The 12066-nt window shown below is 39.9% G+C and overlaps 1 protein-coding gene across 1 annotated transcript in view; it reads right to left on the minus strand.

The window, feature by feature from the left end:
- Positions 1-12066, minus strand: part of LOC111529566 (microtubule-actin cross-linking factor 1) — a 283418-nt gene that overhangs the window by 154173 nt on the left and 117179 nt on the right. Inside the window, exons 35-36 of the mRNA XM_026455708.1 lie at positions 9523-9658; positions 227-5683 (exon numbers count right to left, since the gene is read on the minus strand). Coding sequence (XP_026311493.1) covers positions 227-5683; positions 9523-9658 — 5593 coding nt within the window. The remainder of the gene's footprint in view (positions 1-226; positions 5684-9522; positions 9659-12066) is intronic.

Consider the following 12066-nt stretch of genomic DNA (forward strand, 5'->3'; position numbering starts at 1 on the left):
AAAACCCTTGCAGATTTCAGAAAGACATTCAGAGCCAATGCCTAATTTTTCAACAACTTTGTTACAAACAGATGATGATAAACTAAGTTATATCTTAGAGAATCATCTAGTGCCTTAAAATGTATATAGGTATACAATTATACATATATAAACTCTGTACCCAGTTAAGGATTTTAGCATTAAACTAATTATATCTTTAGGGGGAAAAAAAAAGCACACCACTTACTTGAGTTGCTCTGAAGGGCTCTGGGTTTAAACCTCCATTTCCCTTTCCTCCAAGTGCAGTCATGAAGGGAGTTTGTTCAATGCCAGGGCTTTCTCTGAGCTTTTCCTGTGGTGTCTTCTCTGTCTTCACTGTAGAGCATACTGTTACGGACATTGTCTTTTCTTCACTGGTCTCTGGAACAGTAGGACTAATGATGGCATTCTGTTGCCCTGTATTCTCTTTCTGAGACACTCCTTTGAATAGTTTCTCTGGAAGAAAGGATCCCAAGACTCTGGAACCTCTCTGAGTCACTATGTCCTCAATGGATCCTGCTTGTAGACCTGCAACGTTAGGGTTTGCCATTTCTAGAAATTTCTCTCCAGTTATTTCCTGTGTTGCTATTTCAGATTTGAGAGTTCTACAAAGTTTATCATCACTTTTGCTGCTCTGATGATGAAGGTCTTTTCTGTCTGAGAATTCTAGATAACTGACTTCTTTTGAATCTGGTCTAGAAACTGTAATTTCTTCCAATTTAAGACCTCTTGCTGGGTCAAAGGATACTTCTTCGTATGACTTTTCTTTACATTCATTAGATGAGGAAATGAGATGTTTGGTTTCCTTGGTTTTAGAAGTAACACAAGAATCTTGATGATAGTTGGTCTCCTGTCCGGTGGTTCCTTGGAAAGGCTTGTCTGTTTTGGAAATTTGGGATGAGCCTGTCACTTGGGCTTTTCCATCTGATTCCTGGTAGTGTAATCCTTCAGGTCTTGGGGTCATAGAAGGGAATGGTTCACTCTGGGCCCCACAAGCAATTCCTTGAGATAAGTTTTCTTCTGGTTTTAAAGTCAAGCAGAGACTTAAATTGTTTACTTTTCCTTCACTGGCCTGTTTAGAGGTGAAGAGTGTTAAAGCATCTAGATGTTTTACAGAAATTCCTTGAGGTACCACTTGAGAAGAAGAGTCTTCAATTTTAAAAATGACAGAAAATCCCTTTTCTGTATCAGCTTCTTTCCCTTTTTCACTTGAGGTCATTTCCCTAGGTTGGCTCTTTATATGGGAGTCATGCTCATCTCTAATGGCAGTTTCCTGATATAACTTTTCTTCAGAAAGAAATGCTGATTTGAATGTTCTGATGCTTTCTTCTACAATCACCTCCCTCTTCTCTCTCTTACTTTTCACTCCAGCATTCATTGGTTGCTGCAAAACCTGCTCACTCGGCAATTTGCCTGATGTTTCACAATATGTTTCTTGTACTTCCAAAATCACTTCCCCTCGATTTTCTCTTATTTCTTCAGAATCTAGACATGAGGGAGACTGCTTCATATGAGAAATAATTTCTATTTTTGTCACTGCTTTTTTCTGCTCTTCATTTGTATCATTTCCCATGTTATTTCTAGCCACTTCTTTGAGTTTAAAATCACACACTTCAGAGTAAGTATGTGTCAATGACACTTGGCCCAAGGATTTACCTTTAAGATTATGAGGATTTATGATACTGATAAATTCTTTAGCATCTGGGGACATTCTTGGCTTATGTTGATCCTTGCACCCAAATTCCTTTAAGGAAATTTCCCTGCTCTTTTTTGCCTGCTCCCTATCAGAAGCTCTCACTTTAACCTTTTCTTGTGCAGACTGATTTTCAACTTGAAGTAATCTCTCACTCTCTTCTACTTTATTACAACTCATTTCAGCAGTCTGATTACAAGCAATTAACATATCCTTTCTTAGAGATTCATTTTTCAATGCACACACTTCAATCCCCTCTTGCTTTTCGATCTGAGCCCTGTGATCGCTGAACTCTGAAGTATCTAGTTGGATCATATTTGCCAGTTCAGGACTGATCAGTCTTTTCTCAATAGCTTCCGCTAAAGTCACTCTCTGATCACTAAATATGTCAACAATTCCTCCATTTAACGCCTGATGAGATGCAATAATTCTGACCATGTTTTCATCCACGAGTTTCTCTTCCAAAGCTGATGCCAATGTCAGTCTTCTTCCAGTAGCAGTGTCTATGATTCCACCAGTATTTGCCTGGGCTTCCAGAACCTTCAGCGTAGATGCAAACTCTACTTTTCCAAGCTGAATTGCTTGAGACACTGTAAGCACTTTGTCGCTCACTCCATCTTTAATGTCTGAGAAGGGAATTACTTCTAGATATCTCTGTCCAGATTCAATATCAATCTTACATTTCTTGACTAATTCTGAGTAGGGGACAATTCTGCAGTTCTCGGGATCTACAATGCCATGCATCATTCCTGGAGACAACACTGCTTCATTAGTTAACAGTCCTTCTTTTTTAGCTTCTGCCAAGGTCAATCTCTGACCAGAAATGAGATCCACAAAGTTTCCAGTAAAGGCCTGAACCTCCTGGATTTCTCTTTTCAGGTCTGGGGTAATAAGATCTAATTTTATGGCTTTAGGGAGGGAAACAGTTTCCTTTGTTTCAGGATTAAAAATCTGATGGATGTTTAAGTTCTCAACTCTTTTGAGTTTCTTGGCTAAATCTTCACCAATTAAGCCATGTCTGAAGGCATTATCAACAGAAAGTCTCATCCCAGATATATGGTGAATGATACCTCCATCTAGCACCTGCTTAGTCAACAAACGAATGGCCTCCTCTCTCTCCAAAAGACCTCTGTCAATGGACTGCACAACTGTTAAAGGGGCTTTACTATCAGGGTCTATAAGTCCTGTTGTTTCCATTTGTAAACTAATTAATCTCTCCCTAACTGTTTTTTCAGCATCTCTACCTTTGGAAGCTTTCTCCAGATTTATAAGCTCTGGCTGGTCAGCAATGTCCACCAAGCCAAGAGTTGAGGCCAAAGTTACTGAAACTTTTTTGCCTCGTTTCAGATCAATAATTCCACCAGTCACCACCTGTCTCTCTAAAATTCTGGTGGCTGTTTCCTTGTCAAGAAGTCCAACCGTAACTGCATCCTTTACAGAGCATAGTGTGTGGGTACGGGGGTCTAAGATACCACTTATAGCTTTGTCTGCCATGAGGACATTATGTAATAATTTCTCATCCATCAGACCTTCATTAATGACTTCTTCAGTTGTCAAAGACTCACACGTCTGAGAGTCAAAGAACCCCTGAAACATGTTCAGCTTCTCCATAAGCTTCACGGCAGTGTGACTTGGCACGATGCCTCGGGATATTGCTTCATTTAGTAAGAGCTTTTGACCTGTCTGTTCATGAAAGATACCACCATCTAGTAACTGTGCAGATAATACATTTAAGGTAGCTTCTTCAAGCAATTCTGATGGATGACTGTAGGACAGAAAAGTTTCCCTGCCATTATCTTCCTCATCAGTCTTTTCTAACATCATCATACTACCACCTGCGATGTTCTGTGCTTCTTGACTTTCTTTATGGTCATCCTTAGCCACAAATGTTTTCTTTAACATTTGCTTTTTGTCCAGAGGATGAATGTTAACATCAGTTTCAGACTTTAGTTCTAACTTTACACCTAGAGTTTTCTTTACCTGAACTTCTGACTTTTTGCTTTGGGGTTTTATGTGAGATCCTCCAGTTTCATCATGAATATATTCAGTCTCAAGAGTGTGTGCTTGTTCATTCTGACATGTAAAGGAAGTGTTTCTGAGAGGCTGATGTTCTTTCTTTGGTGTTTCAACAGAAAAAAGATCTTTGTCAACCACCAACAGCACACCTTCTGCCTCTGCAGAAGGTACAGTCAGGAGGTGTCCCCCACTGGCATTTTCTTTGATAGACACTGCTGTTTGGTCTTCCCTTTTGGTATCTATCAACTGCCTTTGTACCTCTAATTCGACTTTATTTATTACCTTCAAAGGGTCAACATTTGAATTTCTCTCTTTTTGTTCTATAAACAGATCCTCTTCAGGGTTCTCTACAGAAGAATCTTCTGTTTCTACAGTGGTCTTTTTGCCTTTTTCTGTAGTGCAATCTTCCTGATTGGGATATTCTTTGTTCTGAGAAGAAAACTGGAACTCAGGCAGCCTCACAGTCCACCCATCACTGAAAGTTCCTGAGAGTTTCACATTAGCTGACTCTTGCAATCCCTCAGGAGATTTTTGCCTTTGATGCCCAATTTCAACCACTTCTGGAGGACTTGTTTGATACTCATCTCTGGATGTTAGTATCTCCATCAGCTCTTTATCTAACAGAAGCAGCCTCTGTCCATTTTGTACATTAATATAGCTGTGAGTCATCAGCTGGAACAACAGATTCTCACTCTTGCTTGCTATGGCCTTAGGTTGGCTCTTGGTGCACGGTAGAACTGCTGCTCCAGGATTAATATTTTGTTCTGCAGAGTCTGCTAGTTGCATGTGGGGCATCACATCAGGTATACAAATCGATTTTAAGTTATTGGCAAGATCTCTGTCCAGGATACCACTTTCTATTGCTTTCTTCCAGGACAAAATCTCTGTGGTTGCTGGTAGAAACAGAGCCTTAATATGCTGTCGGTTACTAAGGATTTTATGTGCTAGTTCAGTAGACACAATACCTTGTTCTAGGGCATCTGTAATTGGGAGGATCTCTCCAGATTCAGGCCACAGCAAACCCATGAATGACCAGAGGGACTCCAGAATCACAAGGGCGATCTTAGCAGCTACTAGATCATTGCTCACTGCTTCATCTATTGTTAGCCTTTGCCCCGTGACAGTGTCTATGATGCCTCCTGTCTGAAGCTGCCTTATGAGGATACCACAGGCCATATCTTGGTCAATCAAATTATGTCTTACAGCCTCTTCCACTGTAAGTCTGTGTCCTGTTCTTGGATCTACTATGCCACCAGCAAAAAGCTGAGCTTCCAGCAACCGGACAGTGACCTGCCTATCTATCAGCCCTTCCTGAACTGCACGGAAAATGCTAACCTTCCGGCCTGATTTCAAGCTCACCATCCCCCCTGCCAATTGTTTGACAGGCAGCAATTTGAATCCTGATTCCTGGTGAACAATACATCGTTGCATCAGATCCAGCAAACCAATTTTCTCAGCTGTGTTAGGGTCTATCAAATTCTTGGATGTTCTAAGATGAGACTCTAATACTGAATGAAGCCATGCAGAAATGAGGCCTTGATGAAAAGCCTCTTCCAGGTTAATACAGTTCTCACTAGGGGAGAGACTGAAACCTCCAGTTGCCAGGTGAGCTTCTAAGATTTTCAGTCCAACTCTCTCACTGATTATTCTCTTCTCAATTGCTTCCACCACAGAAAGAGGGCCTCTGCTCTCAGTAAGCCTGCTTATTAAGGCCAGGGCATCCTGTAGCTCCCGGAGCTCCTGGTACATCTGGGGATTAATGAGGTTTCTGGCTAGGCCCTCCTCCAAAGAGAGGTTTTCACCAGTCTCGGGGGCAATGAGGCCAGACATGATAACCTGAGATTCCAGAAGCACAAGGCCTGTGTCTTGGTCAAGGAGGCCCTTTTGCATGGCTTTGAAGATAGGAAATATCTCCACTGTGCCTAGGTCAATCACCCCAGCAACTGCTCTGCAATCCTAAAAAAAAAAAAGGAAAAGAAAACTGAATCAGAGCCAATGGCAAAGCACAACTATTGAAAGGAGTCATTCAAAGAACTATAGTATTTAGGCCAGGCATCTATAGTATTTAGATGCAACTATAGTATTTAGGCCTGCCCGAGGCGGGCACATCATGAGGTCAGGAGTTTGAGACCAGCCTGACCAACATGGTGAAAACCCCGTCTCTACTAAAAATACAAAAATTAGTTGGGCTTGGTGGTGTCTGCCTGTAATCCCAGCTACTTAGGAGGCTGAAGCAGGAGAATTGCTTGAACCCGGGAGGTGGAGGGTTGCAGTGAACTGAGATTTTACCATTGCATTCCAGCCTGGGTGACAGAGTGAGACTCTGTCTCAAAAAAAAAAAAAAAAAAAAAAAAAAAAAAAAACTATAGTATATAAAATTCTGACCACAAGAAAAACCCAGCATGGGATAAGCCCCAACATGTAGGAAATATTCTGAAGCAAGCCACCCAGTGTTAATACTAAAAAAGAGTTTTTCTACAGTGCAGAATGTTTACTAGACCAGAAGTTCCTAGATCACTTGAGAGATAATGGCATTAAGCATATCTGAGTGACGAGCTCTACAGGGTGGCAAGCAGTGAAAGTGATAGGATTTAATCTTATTTTTAAGACCAAATCATCATAAAGTTTCTTACAGACACATAACAGTTCCCCCAAAGTGAGAATTCAACCCCATAAAACAAGTTTTTGCTGTTGTAAACCACACGGAAGACTCTGGAAGTAGCAATTCCCTGCTGATGAGCATAGCAGGACTGGTCCACAGAATAAGAGAGATTTATGCAGTCCAATAGCTCCAGAACAATTGTGCATCTCAGTAAACAGGCCTGTGTATACTACTCAAGAAAGTATTTTAGCAACTGGGATACTCGTATTCTTGGACAATGCTAGCTTCTCCCAAGGCAATGGCTCTAAATTAAATTAGTTCTAGGACTTGGAAGTAGCAAGACAAGGAAGAAACAGATCGGGGACCCTTGCCTACGGAACCACTAGTAACTTTTCTTCTGGTCCAGGCTAGAATGAGTAGCACAATAACTATGACTACAGCTGTCACTTATTATTAGATCTATTGAACACTGACATTTAATTCTCACAGTGTCCTATGAAAACAATTGTTTGAATCTTTAGTTTGAAGAAATGAAAATGAGGCACAGAGTTTAGGTAACTTGTCCAAGGTCACAAAACTAGTAAGTTCCAGAAATAAATCAAGGTCTGACTCTAAATCTTGTATGCCCTCCCACAGTCAGACCCAGAAAACTATAAAAGACAAGTACAGTAGAGTCACATCTTAACACAGGAGTTAGGTCCTAAGGTCAGTGAATAAGGCATATACACTGTCAAAACTACCCTTGCAAATCCTAGAAAGAGCTCCTAAAGAATTCTCATTTTGAGATCTTTTATCACAGAATAATACATTCAGATTTTAAATTATTTAAGTGTTTAACCACTTAACAACACTTCATCATTTTTATTACTCTCCAACTTTTCAGCTCTTGTTTATGTTCATTATTTTCATTTTCTGTATATAATTTTATCTGTCCCTCTTTGGTCAGAGCTACTTTCTGATTACTTATTTAACTCTCTATCTTACTGATGGAGGATCTTGTGGAAGCAGTTTCCAATTACTTCCCTGCCTTCTAAATAATAGCATTCCATTTTACCTCAGTGAGTAAGTTCCATAAGAGCTGATCCATTGCCCATGAAGGTCTAGGAGCAGTAGCTGTCATTCAATAAACATGGGACGAATATGGATAAATAATAAGGAAACCCTTAAAATCATTAAACCATTTCCCCTCAGATTTTAGAAACATGCACTGAGGATTTCAAGCTTGATGAGGTGCATACAATAAGAATACAGTATGGACAACAAATGAAAGAACAGTATATTTGGTTCTCATCTCCATTTCTACATACGTATTCAATCAATGGAATAACTGACAGACTTCTCTACACTAAAGTATTATTTATTCCCTATCTCCTTGTTTTCTGACCAAGAAGAGAAAGTTCAATCTGTATAATTTAAATATATATATTATGCAAATTCCCTATGTGTCTGTTTTAAAGAAACTGAAGGAAAAAGTTCACTGGAATGTGATACCTGAAAAATTTCAAGATATCTGAAAAATTCCTTTTAGAAAATCCATGAATGACTATTCAGAACAGACAATATGACAAAGAAAAACATTCCTTTGAGAACTTTTCATTTCTTTTGTGAGATTCATGGAGTCTCAAAAATGCTGACACTGAAGAAAGGCCTGGAGTCTAGCCAAAGAGAAAAGTCTACAATGTTACTTCCAACACCCTCATAATTGGAGAATAGGCAGGAAACACTCAGCTGGGAAAAAATCCAGAGAAACTCATTTCTATCCTACCAAACATGGACATTCTGACCTAAACAAGCATTAAGAGATAGAAGGAGTGGAGGAAAGAAAACATAAAAGGCTTCTACTTACCAGAGTTGCAGGGCACGCCTCAGGCAGATAAAAGATAGAGCCTTATGGAGCAGCTCAGCCGTATCACACACACAGTGTAAGCTTGGTGTTAGCGTCCAGCATGCGACTGTTTGTTTTTGCAAAAAAGAACCCCAAACAGGTCGTCCTCTTTTCCCTTTGTGCATTTGTGCTTAAACTCCAAAGGGTTAGTGAAACTTGTAAGCAAGGATGTCAGTTAATCAGAACAATACTTCACATGAAACACGCAAACAGTACAGGAGACACATCATGCTCAATGTAGTGGTGCTCAGCAGCTTGTCTTTCTTTTTTTCTTTCTTTCCTTTTCCCCCCTTTTTTAACCTTTCAAAATGAGAACCGGATGTTCTCAGCAAGCAATTGTTAAAACTTTTCACATACTCCCTTATATGGTGAAGCAACAAGCCACTGGAAGTGGGCTACCTTAAATGGAGAATGTTACACCAGCACTTTGTTTTTGGAAATATACCATCAAATCATTGCTGGTTCTGTCTTGTGGTCTTTACAACTCCAGCTCCTGTTGCACAAAATTTATATCCAAGGACCAGAATCAAGACATACTTTGTCTGAATATCATTTTGAGCATCATTTGGACCAAATTTGACTATCACATGAGCTTAATTTTGGCCTGCCCCACATAAGTTGGCCATTGCTTCACAACATAGGAAATAAGCAGGCAAACACACATATATATCCCAGAGACACATGTATATAATATGGTAAGTGTACACACACACACAGGTATCCAGGAAGAACTTAGGACAACCAGCAGGAAATATGACGACTTTCATATGGTCCAGGAAATGAACATGGAGGGGAACTGGTAAAGATGCCACATGATGAGATGACTATGGGTGAGGGGAACCAGCGTCTTAGTCAGTGAAACTACTCTACTAGTTTGCTTTGGAACTTAATATTTCTCATTGCCTTAGTATGGAGGGAAGAGGTTCACAGGTTTTTCTTTCCAATACCCAGAACTCTTGGCTATCAACTGTCATGTGACAATGCCACAAGGGAGTATCTTACTGCCCTGTGATCATATACAACACAAAATTTATGTTCTCCTCAACTGCTGTCTGTCACAAAATGGCATAAGACAAAAAAAGTGAACCAGGTCTAAAGGGTTAACTGTGTCTTCTAGTGCTTTTGACTGACCAACACATCATGGAACCCCAGTAAAGAAACACAAGACACATGGCTGCTAAGGTGAGGTTAAAAATTAAGTCACATTGGTCATGGAAAGCTAGTGATCATGACTCTGAATCAGCAAAGCTGCTTTCATACCATTCAAAAGGTATCCACCCAATATTTGGAGATGAAAACTAAAAGTACCTTTTGTTCTGTCTGGTGAGCCAACTGGCTCTGAAGCTGCTGAAGCTGATTTGCAGAACCATCACAAAGGTCATGGTAAGCCTGGTTTAGGGCATTCACTTGCTCAGATATTTGTTTCTTCTCTTTTTCTGTGAGCCTGGAAGATGAAGCATTAAAGCGTTTTTAGGGAGAAAAAAAAAACAATCTCCAAACTCTGCTCTATTGCTTCAAAATTACTACTTCTTCATCTTGGATGGGTGATCTTCTTCCATATTCATGAGAGACTTTGGCATTTCACTCAGTTTTTCTGTCTATCTCAGATCAAGTCACGGTTCTTGGTGATGTCAGTGCTATGTCCACCCCATGCTTATAGTTCAAATGACCTCATCTCCACTTTAGCCCCACCTACAAATGTCAAACTTAGACCCTTCTATCATCTGAAATTATTCTGCTTCTGAAATCTTAGACTTTAATAATCCACTATATGATTATAACTCTACCTTCCAGTTTTATCTTTCTTTACTCCTTCTATACCTATTTTCTTTTTAAAATAAAATACTTAAAACAGGCAGAAGAATATAACAAATTCTCATTTACCTGTTATCTAGCTACCCAGCTTTCATTTCACGATTTACTATTTTACATATGTGCTTTAGGCCCTTTTCTTTTTCTTTTTCTTTTTTTTTTTTTTGAGATGAAGTCTCGCTCTGTCGCCCAGGTTTAAGTGCAGTGGTGCAGTCTTGGCTTACTGCAACCTCCACTTCCCAGGTTCAAGTGATTCCCCTGCCTCAGCCTCCCAGGTAGCTGGGATTACAGGTGCCCACCACCACACTGAGCTAATTTTTGTAATTTTAGTAGAGACGGGGTTTCACCATGTTGGCCAGGCTGGTCTCAAACTCCTGACCTCAGGTGATTCTCCTGCCTCAGCCTCCCAAATCACTGGGATTATAGGCATGAGCCACCGCACCTGGCCGCTTTAGACCCCTTTTCTAAGAAATAAGACATTACAGATATAATTAAAGCCCACTGTATATTTGTCACCGAGTCCATTCCTTTCCCTTTCTTCCCAAAGGTAACCACCTCTTGAATCTGATGAATCCTGCAACTTTCTTTTTTCATTCCACATTATGTTTCTTAGAATGAACTCTGTTGATTCAAATGGGAACCATCCATCAACTCATGGATATGTCCTAAGCCTTCCTTAACACCTCCATTTCCTCTTACTCTATCAGTCCTCTCTATTAAGTTTCTTTTCTACAGAGGCCAGACCCCACAATCCACATTCTTGATCAGTTCCCTACCATTATCCTTGCACTCTCCACTCACTAACCTGATAAATGCCCAACCCCCATTCAATCAAACCATCAGTCTCTTCTGCCCCTACACTAAGGCTGCTAGGTAAACCCAGTTAGAGAAAAAAAAAAAATTCCACAACCACATAGAGAGAGGCAACTGGTTTCCAATCTCAACTGGGCCACAATATTTCCTGACAATCCTCTTGTAAATTTCCAGCCAAGTTCTTCTTCCTTTCTCCTGGGCACCATCCTTTCAACAAACCTTTCTGCCTATTTCAAAGAGAACATACAGACCACTGGGCACTAATTCTCCTACTTTCTGGCTTCAGTCCTAACAAATTTACCTCTATCCATACCTTTCTTAATTTCTTTTCCCTCATCTCCACCTCAGAAAAAAAGTGGTCCCAATTTCCTGTTTAAGGTTGTACTTTCTAATGATCAATGAGTTTCATCCTCTTGCATGTCCACTGGGACCTTTCTCTAATTATTTCCTCCCCTTTGTCCTTGAGACTTACTCCAAAACATAGTTAAGTCCATTGTAGCTTTTAAGAAAACAAAACCTTCTTGATCATATATTCCATTTTTAAATATTGACTCTATTACATTTTTTCTCTCCTATGTTCTGGCTTCTTGAAAGAGCAGTTCTGTTTCACCTTCCTTGCCTCCAATATGCTCCTCACCATACTAAATCTGACCTGATCCCACAACTTGTCACTAGAGGCACCAGAGACTTCTAACTTGCCAAATGTACAGATATTTCTCAACTTTTCTTGACTTCTGAACTTCTCTCCTTCTTAGAACTCTGTTCTTTCTTGGGTTCTGAGTTATCATTCATAATTTTCCTTTTCCTTCTCTGAGGCTTCCTCAACAGGCTGAGAAGCCCCGAAAAACTCTTTGAAGTAATCTACCCTCATGCTTTCTAATACACTAATAATTCAAATCTCTGTCACTTTATATGATAATTTTCACGTGTAACCAAACCCATAGATTCATTATCCTTAATATCTCTTGAATATTAGTCTCTTCATTTCCATTCCTCGTCATTTCTTGTCTACATTATCAGAATAGCCTCTTAACAGGCCTCTCAGCCTCTATTCTCACTACATGTCCTTTCTTTTTCTAGCAACCTTTAAAAGCAAAACACAATCATGTTTAAAATCTCTTCCCATAGCCAACAAATTAAATGCAAACTCCTCAGTATGAACTACAGGATCCCCCATAATCTGACTCTTGCTGCCCTGAATTCTCCAGTCTGAAATCTCATTACAGC

The sequence above is a fragment of the Piliocolobus tephrosceles genome, chromosome 1 (genome assembly GCF_002776525.5).
Source record: "Piliocolobus tephrosceles isolate RC106 chromosome 1, ASM277652v3, whole genome shotgun sequence".
Taxonomy (NCBI): domain Eukaryota; kingdom Metazoa; phylum Chordata; class Mammalia; order Primates; family Cercopithecidae; genus Piliocolobus; species Piliocolobus tephrosceles.